Raw genomic sequence first — 20,873 nt, forward strand, 5'->3', positions numbered from 1 at the left:
GCAATGATAGAAATATCCATCACTACTACTATGTACGGTAAATGGTTTTACAGCAGTCATTTTAGGAAGTCCATCAGTCTTTCATAGATATTCAATAGGTTTGGGAAAGAAGGATTTGTAAATTGTATCCATGGTGGTAATTGTGTGTTTATACACAAATAGCCCGCACATACCACGTTGAACGCACCGCTTCTCGTCCGATCAGCGAAATTAAGCAACGTTGGGTTTGGTTAGTACTTGGATGGGTGACCTCCTGGGAACACCAAATGCTGTTGGCATAAATCTTCTAAGGCCTGGTCACAGACCGGGCCGCGGGGGCGTTGACCCCCGGAACTCTCTCCAGGTAAACTCCAGGCAATAGGAGAATAAAACTTATTACGACGTTTGGGTCAGACTTGGACCATTAACTGGTCCAGCCATGGTATTGTGTATTTTTATTCTTAATATGTGTTTGTGTGTGTAGTGGAGGGAGGGCTGGGGAAGGCTAGTTAAGGAGAACATGAGAGAGTACGTACACTTACCTTTGAGTTAGGTGAGAACCAACTCCACAACACACTGAACACTGCTCCCATTGTGCTGGTAGCAGCCTCAACCACTCTGTTGTATCTGTAACACAAAAGAGTTCGTCTTACAGATTCAACACCGCCATCACTTGCAAAAGGAAATAACAAATGTAACAGGCGTACTCGGTCGATGACAAGAACCATAAGGATTGGAAATGAGAATTAAAGATGCAGGAGGAAGGATAAAAAAAAAAAACGTAAAAATGAGGTTTATGGAGCGCTGGTTGATGAGTTGCATGTCAGCGATAAATAGTCACAACTCATTTAAGTATTTTAAACTCTCAGTCCATGGCCAACATTGATCATTCATAACCGGTATCAGCAAGCATTCCATTACATTAATTGGCGACCATTATCGCGGCAGCCAAGTGATTACTCAGCGAGATTATAAAAATGGGAATGAGAGGCAACAGGCTGGACCAGATGGAGGGAAGATGGAACAGTTAACATGTATAAAACAGCCAAAAATCTGGCAAGGAGCCATGTTAAATATTATAACATAAGTAACCTTTAATTTATGCTTCTTTACTCAAAATCTGTATCGATTTTGTGCTGAATATCGAAACTAAATCAAGGTGTATTCCGAACCCCCTTAATATTTCTGTTATCAGCACAAGGCGATTGTTAGTGATGGCATCTTGCAGCATGGTCGCCTTATAATCGGGGAAATTTTTTTTAAAGTTGGCCCAGAGAATTTTTTATTACGAACGCATCTAATAAATTACTTTCATAATCTTTGCCTCTCGATATCTTTGTGCACTCTACAGACTTATACAGATTTATCGCTGCTTCGTGAATATATACCACAAAAATTTAGGGATGAAAACATGAGGGTTATAACGAGTGCAGCAGCAGCAGCAGCCGGTATCAGTCAGGTATCAGTCAGATATCAGAAGCATTCGCGTAAGAGAGGGATTTAAGTATCAGGAGGGGGATAGGAAAGAGTTAATGCAAACTGTTTTGTTGTTTGACTGACTCTTGCAACTCAGCGTAAAAATAGTGTCGACCTCCAGTGTACAATCACTAGATATCTAAGGTGAGACGAGTCTATCTTGTCTCCTCAGAGATCATTTCCTCACACGGAGTATCGAGGCACAAGACCAATGACATTTTTATGGCCACCTACAAATGATCTTACAGACAACAGTATAAATATGGACAATGACAATGATTATGAGGTTTTGTAGATTTAACTAAGGAAAACTCCAATGCATTCATAGATCAACAATGCTACAATACAGATTGACCTGGGATAAATCCAGATATACTCCTGTTAGCCATTTTGAGGCCTAGTTTTTAGGTCTTTTGTGTATCCATCTGCTCTTGCGATACTGTCCACAGGATGGATATGGAGTGCACAGTTAACCACCCACTTCAGCGGCAAAAATGTAAATGTAATCTGGGATTCAACAACTAATAAATCTTACACTCGGGGAAGACTGAGGATATAGGAGGCAGCTCAGCACCAAGCAAAGAGTAAATATTAATACCTGGCAGCCAGGAATACCCGTAAATTAACACACCACAGCATGGTTGCTGCTCGGCCAAGCAGAAGCAACTATACTCTTGTGAAACTTGCTGCTCCAGATGGGAAGCATACTAAATTTTTTAACAAGCTTCGTTACACTCGCAGTGTCTACACTATCATATACGAGACTTGGGTTGCCCAATTTCTTCCATAAAAAAAAATAAATTAGATTATATCCAGCGCGAATGAAATTCAAACTTAGCAATATTAACTTTAATGCTAAGATCAATATCCTAAAATACACCTTCAACCCTAAGACTGAAGGACTGATCACCTAAAAATTACCTCTCCACTTCTACTGCCTCCTGTTATGATTGTCTATACCAAGTCTGCCAGGCAGGCGGAAAGTTTCGAAGATAAAAGATACCGAAGTGTTGCATACGTGTTTCACTCATAACCCCAACCACCCAACACTTTCCTAATTAAACTGCCATTACGTAAGGAGGTTAACAACTCGGTATAAACAAAACAAAATTAGTCTGGTTTATTTCCATTTGTGTCCTGAGGGGCCTTTCCCCAGGATGCGACTCACAACTAAACCAGGGTGGGTCTCCACCCACTCTGGGATCAAAACTAGACCCTTCAGCGGTGAGGAGTTACCAACACCAGTACCAACTAACGAGCTGGTATTGGCGTTTTCACCAGTACAGTGTTAACAACATTAGCTAGCTACTACGTACCCATTCTTGGTAGAGATTCTTGGAGATCTCTCAGATACTGTGTGTGTACTCACCTAGTTGAGGTTGAAGGGGTCGAGTCCAAGCTCCTGTGTGTGTGTGTGTGTGTGTGTGTGTGTGTGTGTGTGTGTGTGTGTGTGTGTGTGTGTGTGTGTGTGTGTGTGTGTGTGTGTGTGTAGGGAACCATCATTCACATTACTAGCGTCTACAGTCTGCACATCCTTAATTTCTTCCATCCTTCACATTTTGAGTGTCTCTCCATTATTGGCAACTTCCTTTCCGTCACTCCCTCTCCTTCCCTTACAACTTTTCTCTAGCAAATGCTGAAAACACGAAGCAATAACTGCAAACTTCATTCATATAAAAAGTTCCATAAGCACAACTAGGTTTTTTGCAACTCACTAAAACTTGGTTAAGTAAACTTACTTAACCAATGTGCCGAAGAACTTTCTAACATCGCTAAGAAATCAATAAAACCTGAGAGAAAAGTTGTATAGAAATTGAATTTTCATTCACTGCTTTTGGCTATATTATTTAAAACTCGTTGATCCTCCCACAGCATCTATGACACTTTTTATCGTATAATTGTCGGTATCGAAAAGCCGAGAAATAAGACACTGGGTATTGTTACTGCCGGAATATTTTGCCTTCATCCGGCTGAGGAAGCCGGTTGCTACAGGCGACACTTTTCAACTATGTATATAACCAAGTGTTTCATTTATCACCCTTTCTCTTGCTCTATACTTGTCCCCTCTCCCCCTCTCAAACGATTTTATTATTAGCTTTTTCTGTGCCTTGTTTGTTGTTCCAACCCTTCATTTCTTTCTGCCTTCATGCCTCTTCTGCCTATCTCATTTCCGCTTTAACCCCAAAATTATGTTGAATAAAAACAACTTCAGCTCTATCCACTTATCTACACTCCTCCCACTTATATTCTACACCCCCTCATCTCCTCAGATAACTTCATCTCCCTCCCTCCTCCCAAGAACCTTCCCCCCCATCTTCTCTCCCTTGTACCTCTCCAACTTAACAATCAAGTCCTCTACCCACCCAGCACTGCTGCCGCCCACCCTCCTATCACACCCACTTGGTCCATCCACCACCCACTCTCTCTTCCCTTCTAACATTCTCTTCGGCTGCATCTCCATCATCGATCGCTTCTCTTAGTGCAACTTCACTTCCTATCTTCTATAGCACGTCACTATTTTGTCTCCCGCTTCCCCAGGCCACACTACAGTTTAGAAAAAAAAAATGGGTGAAAATTTTATACGTCGCCATCACGAAAATGCGCACGTTTCTACAAGTACAACCTGCATCGCTGGTGGTACATGGTCAAGGAGGCGCCCCTAGTAAATCATGTACTTACCACTACATTATAGCGAAACAGCCCCAGCACTGTGCATTATAGCCCTTGCATTATACACTGTCTCGCATCCGGTAAATCCTTGTTCAACTCGAGGACAAAAATGTACTCTGAATAACACCCACAGTGACGTGAATCTCCAATAGACAACAAAATCAAGTGTGAAATAAGACATGTGAAGCAGTAGGATATTTTAACGATGAAAAGTTTCGCCACGAATGACTTCGTCAATCCATTTCTTACCCAGGTTAAAGTCAAGTACCAACAGAATCTTTTCAAGAATGAAACTGTAATCTTGTCAATTATTAGGTAATTTCTCTACCAAATTACAGCGCAGAGTAAAGTCAGAGGCGGTTACAGTGAAAAGCTTTGTTCCACAAGGTACAATACTCTCTCCCATCCTTTTCTTCATCCTCACATCTGACAGACAGATGTAAGTCACAGTATCTTGTTCTCTTTTGCCGATGATACCAGAATTTGCACGACAGTGTCATCCACTGAGGACACAATCTCCACCAAGCTGACATTAATTAACCAAGTCTTGAAATGGGTTTGAAAAAACAATATGAAGTTCAATAGAGACAGATTTCAATTACTCTGCTATGGAAAACTCGAGGAAATAAAATCTGGACCGGAGTATAAAACAAATTCCAACCACACAATAGTGCGAAAAAAACTAATTTGAAGGACCTAGGAGTGATAATGTCAGAGGATCTCACTTTTCAAAGATCACAACAATATCACTACCACATCTGCTAGGAAAATTATAGGATCGCTTGTTCTCTCTGGGCTGGAATATTGCTGTACACTAACGGCCCCCTTTCAAGGCAGGCGAAATTGGAGACCTGGAGAATATACAGAAAACTTTCACTACACGTGTAAGTGCAATAAATCACGTAAATTGCTGGGAACAGTTGAAGTCTCTTGACCTATACTCCTTGAAACACAGGGCAGAAAGACATGACAATATACACTCTGAAGCTCTTTGAGGGACTAGTCCCAAATCTGCACATGGAAATCACTCCCTACGAAAACAAAAGATTCGGCAGCCGGTAAAACTTTCACCTAAAGAAAAGCAGGTGCGCCATGAGTACGCTAAGAGAGCACTTTAAGTGTCAGGGGCCCAAGACTGTTCAACTGCCTCCCAGCATACATAAGGGGGATTACCAATAGACCCTTGGCTGTCTTCAAGTGGGAGCTGGACATCCCCCTGAAGTCAATTTCTGATCAGCCGGGCTGTGGTTTGAACAGATTTACGTGCGGCCTGCAGTAACAGCCTGGTTGGTCAGGCCTTTATCCACCGTGAGGCCTGTTCATGGATCGCGCCGCGGGGACGTTGATCCCCGGAATATTCACCAGGTATACACCTCCAGGTACGCTGCAGCGCACTAGATGTTAGTTTAAACTTCGATTATCTCTATCATGCACTCCATGCCCATCCTGTGGGGGATAATAATACAATCAAATTGGGCGCTAAACCAGAGAGGGTCTTACAGCGCTGCAGGGAGGAATGAGCAAAGGTGATGGAGTGATGTTCGGTAGTGCGCGAGGGTATTTATTATTATAATCAAGGGGAAGCGCTAAACCCGTAGGATTATACAGCGCCTGGGGGGGGATGTGGAAGGCATTCAGGCTTAATTCGGGGAAGTGGAGCACAGATCCAATTACCTAAATCAAGAGCCCCTCACCAACATCAAGGAACCTTCCCTGAGGGGAGTGCGCGAGGGTAGAGGTACTTGTGGGAGATAGTTCAAAGATTACAGAGGCTACATAAACGGAACGGGTGGGTCTTGTACCCATGGCAGGAGTCATAAAACTCACAAGCCAGTGAGTTTTTGGACTCACTCGCCATGGATTAAAATCCCACCCGTTCCGTGATTCGTGTGCAATTGTGTTATTATGATTTCGCAAGTCATTACAGAGGTACATAATGGGTCCAGGGACTACCTCAACATTACAGAGGCACATAGTGGGTCCAGGGAGTGAGCTTCAGAGTTTATGTAATTAAACAAGTTACAGTGGTAATGAACTATTTATGCAGACATGAATTAAATCACAAAAATAATAGTGTAGCTTATGTAATTTTGAATTATTTATATTACATTGAAACAAATTTAAGTGGTTATGAGTTATTTACAACAGAAAAAGTCAGGGTATTTTTCCAAAGTGGTTGGTAATATGCCACAGAGGATAAAATACTTTGACATTTCCTGAACATTTGCAAACGAGTTATCTCTGAATTCATTAATTTTATCGAATTCCAGAACATAATGACGCAAGGTGTAACAATAGGAGAAGCAGATGACTAAGACACTTGCAACAGCTGGATATTTTTATTTTGGAACGTTTCGCCAAGTGACCATCTCAAAAACTACTACTGCTTCAAGGTTGATGGATTGATCACATCTTCGTCAGGCCACTACTGCTGTCCCTATATTTAGTCATTTCTGCGTTTGACTGGAGAAGCCTAACGTGTAGACGAAACACTTCAACAGTAAGATGCCCCACTACTACTGCACAGGTATCTTATCCAAATCATGATTTTGGGAAAGAAGAACGAGAAAGATGAGAAGAATTTGCACCAAAGGCTATTACAGGTTAGACAGTATGTAATGTAAATAAATTGATCAAGAGGCCGTTATTTCACGAGATAATTTTTGAATTGTTAAAGCCATTTGCAATGATCAGGAGAACAGCGTTGTTTATAAATTTTTATGTCAAGACTCCGGTACCATGGAAATAAATGGTATAAAATACCGACACAATGGAAATATAACGTGGTGTGATTATAGGCTTCTTCCTACGTGCACTCAGAATCTGCAGCAATGAGTTCCTTGAGGAAGAATGCACTATAATTGAACAAGTATTTTCTAAACTCCACTATCCTCGTCTCTTCATCAGAGACTGCAGACGGCGGGCATTAAACATCTTCAACACACCCAGAGAAGACACTGCCGAGAAGAGATACATAGTCCTCCCCAACAACTCCATTGCCAAACATGTTTCCAACATCTTTGCCAAAACATCATTCCAAGTATCTACCTCCACAACCACGACCATCAAGGACATCACCAGTAGTAGACAGGACAAGCCTCCATCCTCTGCAGGGGTATACATAATCCCTTGTAATGACTGCAACAAATTATATGTGGGCGAAACATCAAGAGACCTCCAAACACGCATTTCAGAACACCAATATGCAAGCAGGACTGACGATACAAGGAATGCCTGTGTACAACATCGCAATTCACACAACCATTTAATAAACTACAGAAACTCAAGACTTATAGCCACAGAAGACAACACTCAATACAGAAGAATCCTGGAATCATCGCTTATCTCTATAACCAACAATTTCAACCAGAACAATGGCTTCTATAACATAGCTGAACCACTCGCCAAGAAACTTCTTCATCGCTATCCCACATAAGAACACTGCAGAAGGTCTACAACTTGTCCAATACCCCTGCCAAGCTACCCAAGACTCTATAACCCCACCCGGTAGATCATCAGATGCAGCATTCTCCACCTGACCTCAACATTCTGACTATAAATACTCTCGTACCTTCCAACCCCAGGTAGATCCGTGTGTGACTTGAAAAAGCCCACTGTGTGGGTGAAACGTTGTCAATAAAGGATCACATTATACTGCATTTGTGTTTATATTTCCACTCCGGTACCATGTTATAACTGATATAAATAAACATAAATGGGCGAGTTAAGAGAATGGGGAGCTATCCCAAGCGGTATTCCTTATGGGTCAGTGTTGGCCACACTTGATGTTTACGACCTAAATAGGGAAACAAGACGAAGTATAATTTCAATAACGACTCGATATATTTAGAAAATATTTAGAAAGTACTGGTTTGGTAATATAGTTATACGAGGGAGAACTAATGTGTGGTTATACACACGAGGAAACAATTAAGATAGTAGTACTTTATAATGGAAACATTTCGGTCCTGGGATCTTGTTCACTCCATTAGGTGAATATATTGATCCAAAGACCGAAACGTTTACATAAAATATCCTCAGTGTTTGCTCGTGTTTTTTTTTTAACGAAAATTTGTGGGTATTACATACCAGGTCTACACCACTGGAACTAATGTGCTGAATGGACCAATAAGAAAAAGGCACTTGTGTACGGTTCAAGACATTCATTACTCAATAAATGTCGTGAACTATACATAAGTGACCTTTTCCACAATTTCTCGGCATCACTCTAACATTTACAATCTTTGCAGGACAAGTTTCGGTCCTGTGACCTTGATCACTTGGGTCACCCACCACCCACTCCCTTCCCCTCTAATATTTTCTTGCATCTCCGTCATCGACCAGTTACCAACATTTATGTTAACAATCTCGCACACAAATACAAGTACGAACGTAAACAAACTATAAGTCTCGCATAAATACAAGCACAAACGTAATCAAACAAACTATCAGCTATCCTAGTAAACGAGAGGCCATTACTCACATAAGCAATATAGGCGTCAGCTGTTAGCATAAGTACCTTGCTAGCAGAACACAGCTGCCACAACACTGCAAACTTGATTACTAGTTAAACGATCTTTGAAGTCTTGCACCTGCTGTACCAACACAATCTTATCTTATCATTATCTTTGCCAACCATTGCATAAGACGGTCACAAACACTAGTAACCTCTTATTAAACGAGAAGATAATGAATATAAAAAAAGTTAAAGAATACTACACCCAACACTTCTTATATTGACAGGAGTAGAATAATGGAAGCTGTGATTAAGTACACAAATGGAACACGGGTATCAAAGGAGATGCGAACAGGGTGCTGAGATTAGTGAACCAAACAAGAACTAGATTCAAGCTGGACAAATTTTGACACATAAAAGTAAGTTTGAAAATTGGGTTTGCATAAATCGGAAATCAGAATGGGGACCCGTTGATAATGAGTACAACAGGGGATCACTACTGGGCCCTATGTTGCTCACAGTATACATAAACGACAGACAAGTGACTAAAGTAAGTTTCTCAATGACATTAAAATAGGCCCTCAAACAGTTTCTATGGATGACTTGAACAGGTAACACATAGTTGCTGATGCAGTTTAACTTAAGTTCTATTCCTAGAAAAAAGAACTTACAGAAATCTAAAACCAATATAACAATAAGAACATAAGTGTAGCAGGCTTACTTGCCCGTTATTTTATAAATGGTTTAGAAAAACCGATAGGATGAATGAGACACTTGTGTAACACTTGGGTATCTATAATGTGGAAATGTTTTTTGCTAGCCATTGCCTTCATCAGAGATCATAAGAATGGAGGAACACTGCAGCAGGCCTAATGGCCTACACTAGGCAGGCCCTTATGCTATGCGGAAGATTAGAAGTAGTTATACATTGTGGTCAAAAATTAAATGCCGTAGTTTCCCTTCAAGTATCTGCTTACCAAAAGATTTCCTAGGGAAGTTAACTGGTGGAGGGAACACGTTCTTGGCGAGGCTATGGAAGGAATGAACGAAGACCCAGTGGAAGCACTGACGCAGTAACACCTCTCTCACTAGCACTACTTCCACGTCTCACCAACACACACTCATCACTAACTTGAGGCAAGTGCTCACGCCCAGTTTATACTGGGGCTCCCTATACCGAGTGACCTGGCAACTAAGTCTTAAGAGGGTAATGGGGACATGGCGGCGCCGCCCCAGAGGTTGTAAGGAGAAACAAGAGGCAGGCATGATAAGAACATAAGAATAGATTACACCGAAACAATTATTATTATTATTATAACCAAGGGGAAGCGCTAAATCCGTAGGATTATACAGCGCCGGGGGGGATGTGGAAGGCATTCAGGCTTAATACACTGAAACAAGCTTACTGGCCAATACATACTAGGCAGCAATCTAATTATCTGTATCAGTGTTGGAGGCAACGCAGGTTTATAGGCCAGTGACAGACACAATTAGGAAAAAAGGAAGGAAGGGTGCCTTGTAATATGTGGCACTGTGCAGAGGAAAGGAGATGGTAATGAATGGTTGTTCAGGGTAACTGGTGTTAATCGCTGGCTGAACAAACTCTGTAAGGACATTGTAGTACCATTTATATGCACCTAGGACTTCTTCTATGGCAAAAATGATATGTATACCAGAGATGGGGGTTCACTTATTTGGGGCAGGTGCGGAGGCACTGACCAAGCCAGTGCAGGGAGCTGTTAAGGCTTTAAACTAGAAATAGTTAACGTTAATGGGTTTTTGTGGGTGAAAAACTGGTTACAGAACCAGTGATATGAGCTGTTTAAATTATCAGCCTTGTAATAACGTAGACTTCAGGAGTATCCTTCATTACTAAACTTCGTGTAAATATAATTACAACAGAACTTGTGTAAGCGAAAAGATGAACAGGTGAAACATAATCTTAAAATATTTTATACAAATAGCAGAAGTGCCAGAAAAAAGCTGAACGAATGACAACTGGTTGCTTGTGTGAGTAACGTTGATGTTATTGCAATATCTAAGACTTGGTTTAATTTGAAGAGTAGAAACCAAATTACCGAATGCTACATTCAAGCGTTGATCCATGTTGATATAAATAACGGGAAGAGGGGGGGGGATAGCGCAATAAGTCCGAGAAAATGTAAAGAACAAAAAGGCACATTACAGTGAGTGGGATACACAATCCGAAAATAGGGGAGAGATAAGCTTATGACGACGTTTGGGTCCGACTTGGACCATTTACAAGTCACAGTGTGACTTGTAAATGGTCCAAGTCGGACCCAGACGTCGTCATAAGTTCCTTTTTTCTATGTGCGAGTTATTTGTGTACCGAGAAAATATAAATTGCATAAAAAACTGGTATAAAAATCGATGGATTAGACACAGAATCTGTTTGGATAGAATTTCTAGAAAGAAAAGAAAAAATAATTTTAGGTGTAATACATCGATTCTCAAACTTAGAAGGCGACAGGAAAAGACTTCTAGGAACGAAACTCTTAGGGATTCTAGGCACTATAATGAAGCAATAATAGAGGAATTTAACTTTAATGAAATTGATTGAACCTTTCTCACCGGTAACCTGGAGTCTAATAACTTCCTGGAAGCAGCTGAAGACTTCTTTTTGAAGCAGCTTGTAACAAAACCATATATATATATATATATATATATATATATATATATATATATATATATATATATATATATATATATATATATATATATATATATATATATATATAATCGATTTGGGAAGTACAGTGCCTGCACTTTGAAGGATAGGTGGTACGGTGGATCATTATACTGTGCAGTCGTGGACTGACAGACTGACAGTTAAGACATTTTCCTTCTTTCAGTCACCATGTCTTGATTTCTCGCCAACAGTGGATGGATGTGTACACAAGTGGAACAACTCTCCAAGACGACCAAGTCTCCTCAAAAGTTGACTTAGCCGCAACATTATTATTATGTTAATGGGAAGCGTCAATTCAAGATCATTTAAAAAAAAAAAACTGCTCCCTAGTGATTTCAAATCAGAGAACTATAACACAATTTTTTTCCTTCAAAAATGGAAAAAGAAAAAATCCATGGTGTTTTTACTTTAGATTGTTTTAAAGTCTCTCCCTCAATTGCCAATAGATTTTACTGTAATATTTCGGTTCCCAATAAATGTTACCAAGTGAGGAACATAAAACTAGAGGAGCACTGCAGTAGGCCTACCGGCCCATGCTAGTCAGTCCTCAAACCCAACTCGTCTCACTCATACATTTGTCTAACTTAATGATACAATGTGCGAGTTATATTTTCTTATAAAGCGTTTCAGTCAACAGTTTATTAATGACCCTCACAGTGTCATTATCATTATGGTGTTGGCATATATTACCATTTTGTACATTGTCTAACTCATTTTTAAAGCTAGTCATGGTGTCAGGTTCATTGTTTGTACGAACACAAATATTTATGCTAAAAAATGACCTGAATAACATTCAGGGTTGACAGTGGTATTAAATACCGACAAGTTGAAGATTGAGACACATGTGCAACAGTTGGGTATCTTTATTCATTGAATGTTTCGCCTACACAATAGGCTTCTTCAGTCAAATACAGAGGGAGCAAGTGTGGTGGTGAAATAAAGATGATGTAATCAGTCCGTAAACCTTGAAGAAAAAGCATCTGAAGTGGTCAGTCCCTCAGCCTAGAGAAGAGTTCAGCTCCGTGGAGCTCCGAATTCGTTACTGGCCTATTTTTGTGTCGTCACTGATTTTAATGTCCGTTTTTATTTCTTCAGTAAGGTCTTTAATGCAGATTATGAACAATAAGAGGCCCAAAACTGAACCTTGTGGAACACCATTTATAACTACTTCTCAATTATAACTTTATTCCATTTCTGCAAACTCTGTTGGCTACCAGTCAGTATGAGTATTAGGTACATCAATGTCGCTAAACTGTGGAAATAAAGAAAAGTATACAACACTCTGGACATTTTATTAGAAGTTTCGCCCACTGGGGACTATCAATCCAATACAGAGCATGGGGGAAAGTGTACAAAGTTTAGGTGAATTAGGTGGGGTCAAGTCCAGTAAGGTCAGGTGCCGGTGCGTGAGTCACCTGTTCATACAAGGTGGGTGCGGTAGATTTTCTATAGCAAGGAAACTACGTCGAATACTGTGACCAGGGTTGCCTACTGACAATGTTGCTTGTGTAAATTATTTTCATTTAAAGTACTTCATATTAGAATCTTACTACCATACCATGTGCTGCTACTTTCTTTAAGTTTCCCGTGAGAGGTTATCAAAATGCCATTCTGAAATTTAAGTAAATTAATCCGAATTTTTCATCCTCGTGCATATAAATCCAAAGTTCATTCTGTAGCATTTATGTCTACTTTCACCAAGCAGTTCTTGTTGTCTCAGACATACAGTTGTCATCCCAACCTTGTCTTCCCATTTCTATTAACATGGAGCATCTTAAGTCGCTGAGTGTGGCATTTGACAACACGTCCTGACTCTTCAAATTAAATCGCATCTCACTTATTGCAAGAACACTGATATTTCTTGCACGTGCAATCACAATTCTTTCATCTTGTCTCTAGAGTCTAGAGCTACAGTTATTTGCATAATAAATATTAAGAAAGTTTTTTTTTTCTGTACCTTCTCTCTGTTTATCTTTACCTTTCTACTATTTTTTTTCTGTTATTATCACTATCCAATGTTGCTGGATGGATTTCTTCTTCGTCTCCTTTACTTTACTCCCTTGACAACCATTTGTTTCTAAAATCCCTATTATCACACTCGTTATAACCTTCGAGACCTAAATATATAGTATTACAATTCCTTCTTTCCCCGAGACTCTCATAACATGAAAAAAAAAAATCAGCTTAAAGACCAGGACACTAAAGCAACCAGCCTGTCGACTGAACTAGCTAATGATGCTACCCCTGCCCTAGAGAGAAACGATACTTTAATAAAATTTTGCCCCACAAGATGTTTTTTTTCTCTTCGAATATGTTTTTTTAATATCCTATCTGGCTTTAGTGCTTGCCGGAAATATGTGATGCACATTTTTTTTAAGGAATAGGTGCGATTCGAATGCAAAGTGCAACGTGCTAAAATTATGTGAAGGACACAGTGAGATTTACAACCTTATGTTAGACCCTGAGTCTGAACCTGGGTTCACAGAATGTGCTCGTGGTTTGCTTGGTAGCATCCTTGGTTCACACTGTGAGGGGTCTGGGATAGATTCCCAGCAAGGGTGAAACGTTGGGCAAGTTTCCTTACGATAAGAAATCAGACACGTGTGCAACATCTGGATATCTTTGTAGATGTTTCGCCATCCAGTGGCTATATCAACCAAATTCATGGACACAATCTGGAAACTGTAGAAATATATTCAGAAGACAGTGGAAGACGAGGTAATCAGTCCCTCAGCCTAGTAGCAGGCGATGAGCACTGTAGTCTTGAAGAATCTGAAGCACAGGCAGACAGTGGCGTTTATGTACAGGAATCAGATGAGGTGCAGCAGACGAAGGCATTGTCGTTGATAGGGGAGATTTTCCCAGTGGAAGTGTCATGTCCAAGAGTTGGGCCAGGAGTTAGTAAGTGGGTTATGGTGATGTCCTGTGTACCAAGATTCCATGATGTTGCTGTCTGACAAATTATATATCAATGGCATATAATTCCGACAAGATCATAAATTAGATACATATTCAACATTTAGGATTATTGCTCCTGCTGTCCCTGTTCACCTAGCAATAAGTAGGTACCTGGGTGTTAGACGACTGTTGTGGGTCGTATCCTGGGGAAAAAGACTAACCAAAATTGCTCCAAATGCTCTGCAAAACCAGGGGTTCTCTATACAGTTTGTCAATGATGTCAGCTAGGTCTGTATTATTTGTATCATGTATTTGTACTTAAGTGGAAAAAATTACGTTGATGTCTATAATCTACTATATGTTGCCTCGCTGCGTCTCTTTCCTGTTCTGTGGAGTCATTGTGACGTACAAGAGATGGTTCAATATTCTTTTTTTAAGTTTTAATAGGTTATCGGGTTGTTAGAGGAGATGATGGCGTGATGAGGCAGGGCAGGAGTGGGTCCGGGATCGATCTGGTGGTCCCGGAAGGCAAAAGGTAAGACACTTGAACTTGAAGTAGAGCGGTATACCTCAACTCTAACACCTGGCAAAACACTGCTTCACCTCTAACACCTCCCACACATCCTTCCAGCAACACTTACTTCCAAACACTCCCACGCACCTCCCTCGCACCATCACTCCCACGCACCTCTCACACACACCGACTATCGTACACTGACTGACAGTTAATTTATATACAATAAAAAACTACGAACCAATTCCAGGCAGAGGCTGTGTGCGTGGCGACGGAGTTAAACATGAAGAATCTTAGGGATAGGGAATATAACAGAGCTAAATACAGCATAGGAGGCAATCATATAAATGTAATGGAAGGAGGGGAAGACAGGTATTAGTTCAATTAATTCGAGAGAGAGCATGGAATGAGGCAAGTTTTGCAATGGACAATAAAAAAAGCATGAGAAGACTACTTCATGATGATAAGTTTTATGGACGGTAATTACTAGCGAGGTCAGGAAGATTGACTCCCTGTAGGGCACTACAGGATACGTACTGTACACTAGAAAATGACCTTACTAGTAAGGCTGCCACGGGTGTGCATATCCAAGGCATGCACGGTTCCCCCGGGGTATGCTTGCGGCAGATATGCCGGTCCGAGAGCAGCCTCCAAGCACCTCTTGTTCACCCACCAATCAAAGGAGTTGAATCTTTCTAGCAGCCCTGCCACCGCCCTGCCACCGTCCTGCCACCGCCCTGCCACCGCCCCGCCACCGCCCCGCCACCACCCCGCCACCGCCCTGCCACCGCCCTGGCACCTCTACCACCGCTACCATCACTATCATAATTACTACACTTACCACGCCTCCCATACACCACTCATCCCACACCCATCTCCTACACACCACACCTCCAGCACCCACCTCCTACACACCACACCTCCAGCACCCACCTCCTACACACCACACCTCCAGCACCCACCTCCTACACACCACACCTCCAACATTCACCTGGCCAGGTAGGTGCCCACCTCAGCTTGTAATATTGAAGTTAGTGGACGCAGACGGACAGGCAAGCCCAGCCACACCAGAATATACAATGACTGCTATTTTAGCTAACTTTCCATGTATATTCCACGCCAGAATGAAAAATAGTTTACTGAAATGACTTAAATTTAGTTCGTACAACAAATCTTACGTCTTTCGAAAATATATAACAATACACATGATAGCATGACAATGAACGGTAATGTGTTTATGTGACCTATTTTTAAATTGACTCAGAGTACTTTAATTATACTGTGGGTTCTGCTCAGTGTCGTTGAGTACTGTTTACAACATCTCTGGGTTATAATAATAATAATAATAATAATAATAATAATAATAATAATAATAATAATAATAATAATAATAATAATAATAATAATAATAAGAGTTTCCGAAATGTAACATTCTCACCAAATTTTGCGAGTACAGGCACTGTGCCTCCCACATCCAGGACTGTAACATCCATACTCATCCTTCAGAGTGCAGGCACTGTGCCTCCCACCTCCAGGACTGTAACATCCATACTCATCCTTCAGAGTGCAGGCACTGTACCTCCCACATCCAGGACTGTAACATCCATACTCATCCTTCAGAGTGCAGGCACTGTACCTCCCACATCCAGGACTGTAACATCCATACTCATCCTTCAGAGTGCAGGCACTGTGCCTCCCACCTCCAGGACTGTAACATCCATACTCATCCTTCAGAGTGCAGGCACTGTACCTCCCACATCCAGGACTGTAACATCCATACTCATCCTTCAGAGTGCAGGCACTGTACCTCCCACATCCAGGACTGTAACATCCATACTCATCCTTCAGACTGCAGGCACTGTACCTCCCACCTCCAGGACTGTAACATCCATACTCATCCTTCAGAGTGCAGGCACTGTACCTCCCACATCCAGGACTGTAACATCCATACCCATCCTTCAGAGTGCAGGCACTGTACCTCCCACCTCCAGGACTGTAACATTCATACCCATCCTTCAGAGTGCAGGCACTGTACCTCCCACCTCCAAGACTGTAACATCCATACTCATCCTTCAGAGTGCAGGCACTATGCCTCCCACCTCCAGGACTGTAACATCCATACTCATCCTTCAGAGTGCAGGCACTGTGCCTCCCACCTCCAGGACTGTAACATCCATACCCATCCTTCAGAGTACAGGCACTGTGCCTCCCACCTCCAGGACTGTAACATCCATACCCATCCTTCAGAGTGCAGGCACTGTGCCTCCCACCTCCAGGACTGTAACATACATACTCATCCTTCAGAGTGCAAGCACCGTACCTCCCACCTCCAGGACTGTAACATCCATACCCATCCTTCAGAGTGCAGGCACTGTACCTCCCACCTCCAGGACTGTAACATCCATACCCATCCTTCAGAGTGCAGGCACCGTACCTCCCACCTCCAGGACTGTAACATCCATACCCATCCTTAAGAGTGCAGGCACTGTACCTCCCACCTCCAGGACTGTAACATCCATACCCATCCTTCAGAGTGCAGGCACTGTACCTCCCACCTCCAGGACTGTAACATCCATACCCATCCTTCAGAGTGCAGGCACTGTACCTCCCACCTCCAGGACTGTAACATCCATACTCATCCTTCAGAGTGCAGGCACTGTGCCTCCCACATCCAGGACTGTAACATCCATACTCATCCTTCAGAGTGCAGGCACTATGCCTCCCACCTCCAGGACTGTAACATCCATACTCATCCTTCAGAGTGCAGGCACTGTGCCTCCCACCTCCAGGACTGTAACATCCATACTCATCCTTCAGAGTGCAGGCACTGTACCTCCCACCTCCAGGACTGTAACATCCATACTCATCCTTCAGAGTGCAGGCACTGTGCCTCCCACCTCCAGGACTGTAACATCCATACTCATCCTTCAGAGTGCAGGCACTGTGCCTCCCACATCCAGGACTGTAACATCCGTACCCATCCTTCAGATTGCAGGCACTGTGCCTCCCACATCCAGGACTGTAACATCCGTACCCATCCTTCAGAGTGCAGGCACTGTGCCTCCCACATCCAGGACTGTAACATCCGTACCCATCCTTTAGAGTGCAGGCACTGTACCTCCCACCTCCATGACTGTAACATCCATACCCATCCATCAGAGTGCAGGCACTGTGCCTCCCACCTCCAGGACTGTAACATCCATACCCATCCTTCAGAGTGCAGGCACTGTGCCTCCCACCTCCAGGACTGTAACATCCATACTCATCCTTCAGAGTGCAGGCACTGTGCCTCCCACCTCCAGGACTGTAACATCCATACTCATCCTTCAGAGTGCAGGCACTGTGCCTCCCACATCCAGGACTGTAACATCCATACCCATCCTTCAGAGTGCAGGCACTGTGCCTCCCACCTCCAGGACTGTAGCATCCATACCCATCCTTCAGAGTGCAGGCACTGTGCCTCCCACATCCAGGACTGTAACATCCCTACCCATCCTTCAGAGTACAGGCACTGTGCCTCCCACCTCCAGGACTGTAGCATCCATACCCATCCTTCAGAGTGCAGGCACTGTGCCTCCCACATCCAGGACTGTAACATCCCTACCCATCCTTCAGAGTGCAGGCACTGTGCTTCCCACCTCCAGGACTGTAACATTCATACCCATCCTTCAGAGTGCAGGCACTGTGCCTCCCACATCCAGGACTGTAACATCCATACCCATCCTTCAGAGTGCAGGCACTGTGCCTCCCACATTCAGGACTGTAACATTCATACCCATCCTTCAGAGTGCAGGCACTGTGCCTCCCACATCCAGGACTGTAACATCCATACCCATCCTTCAGAGTGCAGGCACTGTGCCTCCCACCTCCAGGACTGTAACATCCATACCCATCCTTCAGAGTGCAGGCACTGTGCCTCCCACCTCCAGGACTGTAACATCCATACCCATCCTTCAGAGTGCAGGCACTGTACCTCCCACATCCAGGACTGTAACATCCATACCCATCCTTCAGAGTGCATGCACCGTACCTCCCACCTCCAGGACTGTAACATCCATACCCATCCTTCAGAGTGCAGGCACTGTGCCTCCCACATCCAGGACTGTAACATCCATACCCATCCTTCAGAGTGCAGGCACTGTGCCTCCCACCTCCAGGACTGTAACATCCATACCCATCCTTCAGAGTGCAGGCACTGTACCTCCCACCTCCAGGACTGTAACATCCATACCCATCCTTCAGAGTGCAGGCACTGTACCTCCCACCTCCAGGACTGTAACATCCATACCCATTCTTCAGAGTGCAAGCACCGTACCTCCCACCTCCAGGACTGTAACATCCATACCCATCCTTCAGAGTGCAGGCACTGTACCTCCCACCTCCAGGACTGTAACATCCATACCCATTCTTCAGAGTGCAAACACCGTACCTCCCACCTCCAGGACTGTAACATCCATACCCATCCTTCAGAGTGCAGGCACTGTACCTCCCACCTCCAGGACTGTAACATCCATACCCATCCTTCGGAGTGCAGGCACCGTGCCTCCCACCTCCAGGACTGTAACATCCATACCCATCCTTCAGAGTGCAAGCGCCGTACGTCCCACCTCTAGGACTGTAACATCCATACCCATCCTTCAGAGTGCAAGCACCGTACCTCCCACCTCCAGGACTGTAACATCCATACCCATCCTTCAGAGTGCAGGCACTGTACCTCCCACCTCCAGGACTGTAACATCCATACCCATCCTTCAGAGTGCAGGCACTGTGCCTCCCACCTCCAGTACTGTAACATCCATACCCATCCTTCAGAGTGCAAGCACCGTACCTCCCACCTCCAGGACTGTAACATCCATACCCATCCTTCAGAGTGCAGGCACTGTGCCTCCCACCTCCAGGACTGTAACATCCATAACCATCCTTCAGAGTGCAGGCACTGTACCTCCCACCTCCAACCTCTCCAACATACACTTCAGTGATGGCTTGAAAGCGTGGGGAATCACATACTTCTCTGGCCCCACGTGTCGCTGGTCAGAATAATGCAGCTCTGGTTACAACTGGTTCTATAAGTGGACCACTATGTTGGTGCCCCAAGTTGCATACGAAGTGCTAAAACACCTAAGTCATTTAAGCACGAGGAGAGGTGGGGGTTCGATCCTCAGTCTCTCAATTACCATCTTCAATCTTTCAGGATCCTTCAACTGTTTACTGTTTTTTTAAATTCTATGACTCGGTCTCATAATAATAATAATAATAATGATAATAAGTTCGTGTGCCGCCTACACATGTATGCAAATTACCTGGAAGACATCCGGAGGGCGTGACTACAAGCACTAGATGAACAAAGACAAATACAAACAACCTGTTCTTATTTCCACAAGGCTTCGCTCTAGGGGAGAGGAGTTTGATAACTCGTAAAAAAATAATGAACTTAGAGCGAAAGGTTATGGTACTACAAACCCAGTTTCGCATGCATCTTTCTGTGTCCATCTGAGATAATTATTTGATCTTTCTCGAGGCAACAGAATGTTGGATGCAAGTCTTGAGACCCGAGTTTACATTATGAATGATACATGTTTGTGTGCCAAAGTATACATTAGTGTTTGTGGATTCCACCTGCGTCTAGCTCTGCACGTGACTGTGTGTATGTGTGAGTGTGTATGTATTTGAAGAACGTTTCGCTGTGTAGCGAAAAGTTGCTCTGTGTCTTTCCTTCCATACACAACTACTGTATAATTTAATACAGTAGAAGAGCAGAGGAAACGACACATAAATAATAGAGTGAAGGAGGCCGGAGGGGTGATGTCTTGGGCTACACCACACTCAAGGTTAGCTTGTTACAAGAGCCAACTCCAGCTCTGTGTGTGTGTGTGTGTGTGTGTGTGTGTGTGTGTGTGTGTGTGTGTGTGTGTGTGTGTGTGTGTGTGTGTGTGTGTGTGTGTGTGTGTGTGTGTGTGTATGTGTGTGTGTGAATGTTATACTCACATACACAACATTATTTAGGGTACTGGTGCAGTACTTACACCACCAGCAGTGTTCACAATATTAGTATTGAGAAAATAAAAGACTGGGCAGGCGATGCAAAATGCCGCCAATAAAAAGTAGGGGCGCCATTGGTACACTAAGAGAAAACACCATAAGTGTCCGGGGCCCAAAACTGTTCAACAGCC

General features: G+C 43.1%; 1 protein-coding gene and 1 pseudogene across 6 annotated transcripts in view; one reads left to right on the plus strand and one right to left on the minus strand.

The window, feature by feature from the left end:
* LOC128702874 (globin D, coelomic) overlaps positions 1 to 20,873 on the minus strand; it is a 60,369-nt gene that overhangs the window by 10,592 nt on the left and 28,904 nt on the right. The window contains exons 1-2 of one of the 6 annotated variants that reach the window (XM_070102535.1): positions 9,559 to 9,719; positions 520 to 606 (exon numbers count right to left, since the gene is read on the minus strand). In XM_070102535.1, coding sequence (XP_069958636.1) covers positions 520 to 572 — 53 coding nt within the window. In that variant the 5' untranslated portion in view covers positions 573 to 606; positions 9,559 to 9,719. Of the gene's footprint in view, positions 1 to 519; positions 607 to 8,608; positions 8,688 to 9,558; positions 9,720 to 20,873 lie in introns of those variants that run through there. The other 5 variants (XM_053797341.2, XM_053797342.2, XM_070102536.1 and 2 more) reach the window with 5 other exon arrangements.
* On the plus strand, positions 162 to 278 carry LOC128702939 (5S ribosomal RNA; annotated as a pseudogene).

Source organism: Cherax quadricarinatus, chromosome 82 (genome assembly GCF_038502225.1).
Source record: "Cherax quadricarinatus isolate ZL_2023a chromosome 82, ASM3850222v1, whole genome shotgun sequence".
Classification (NCBI taxonomy): domain Eukaryota; kingdom Metazoa; phylum Arthropoda; class Malacostraca; order Decapoda; family Parastacidae; genus Cherax; species Cherax quadricarinatus.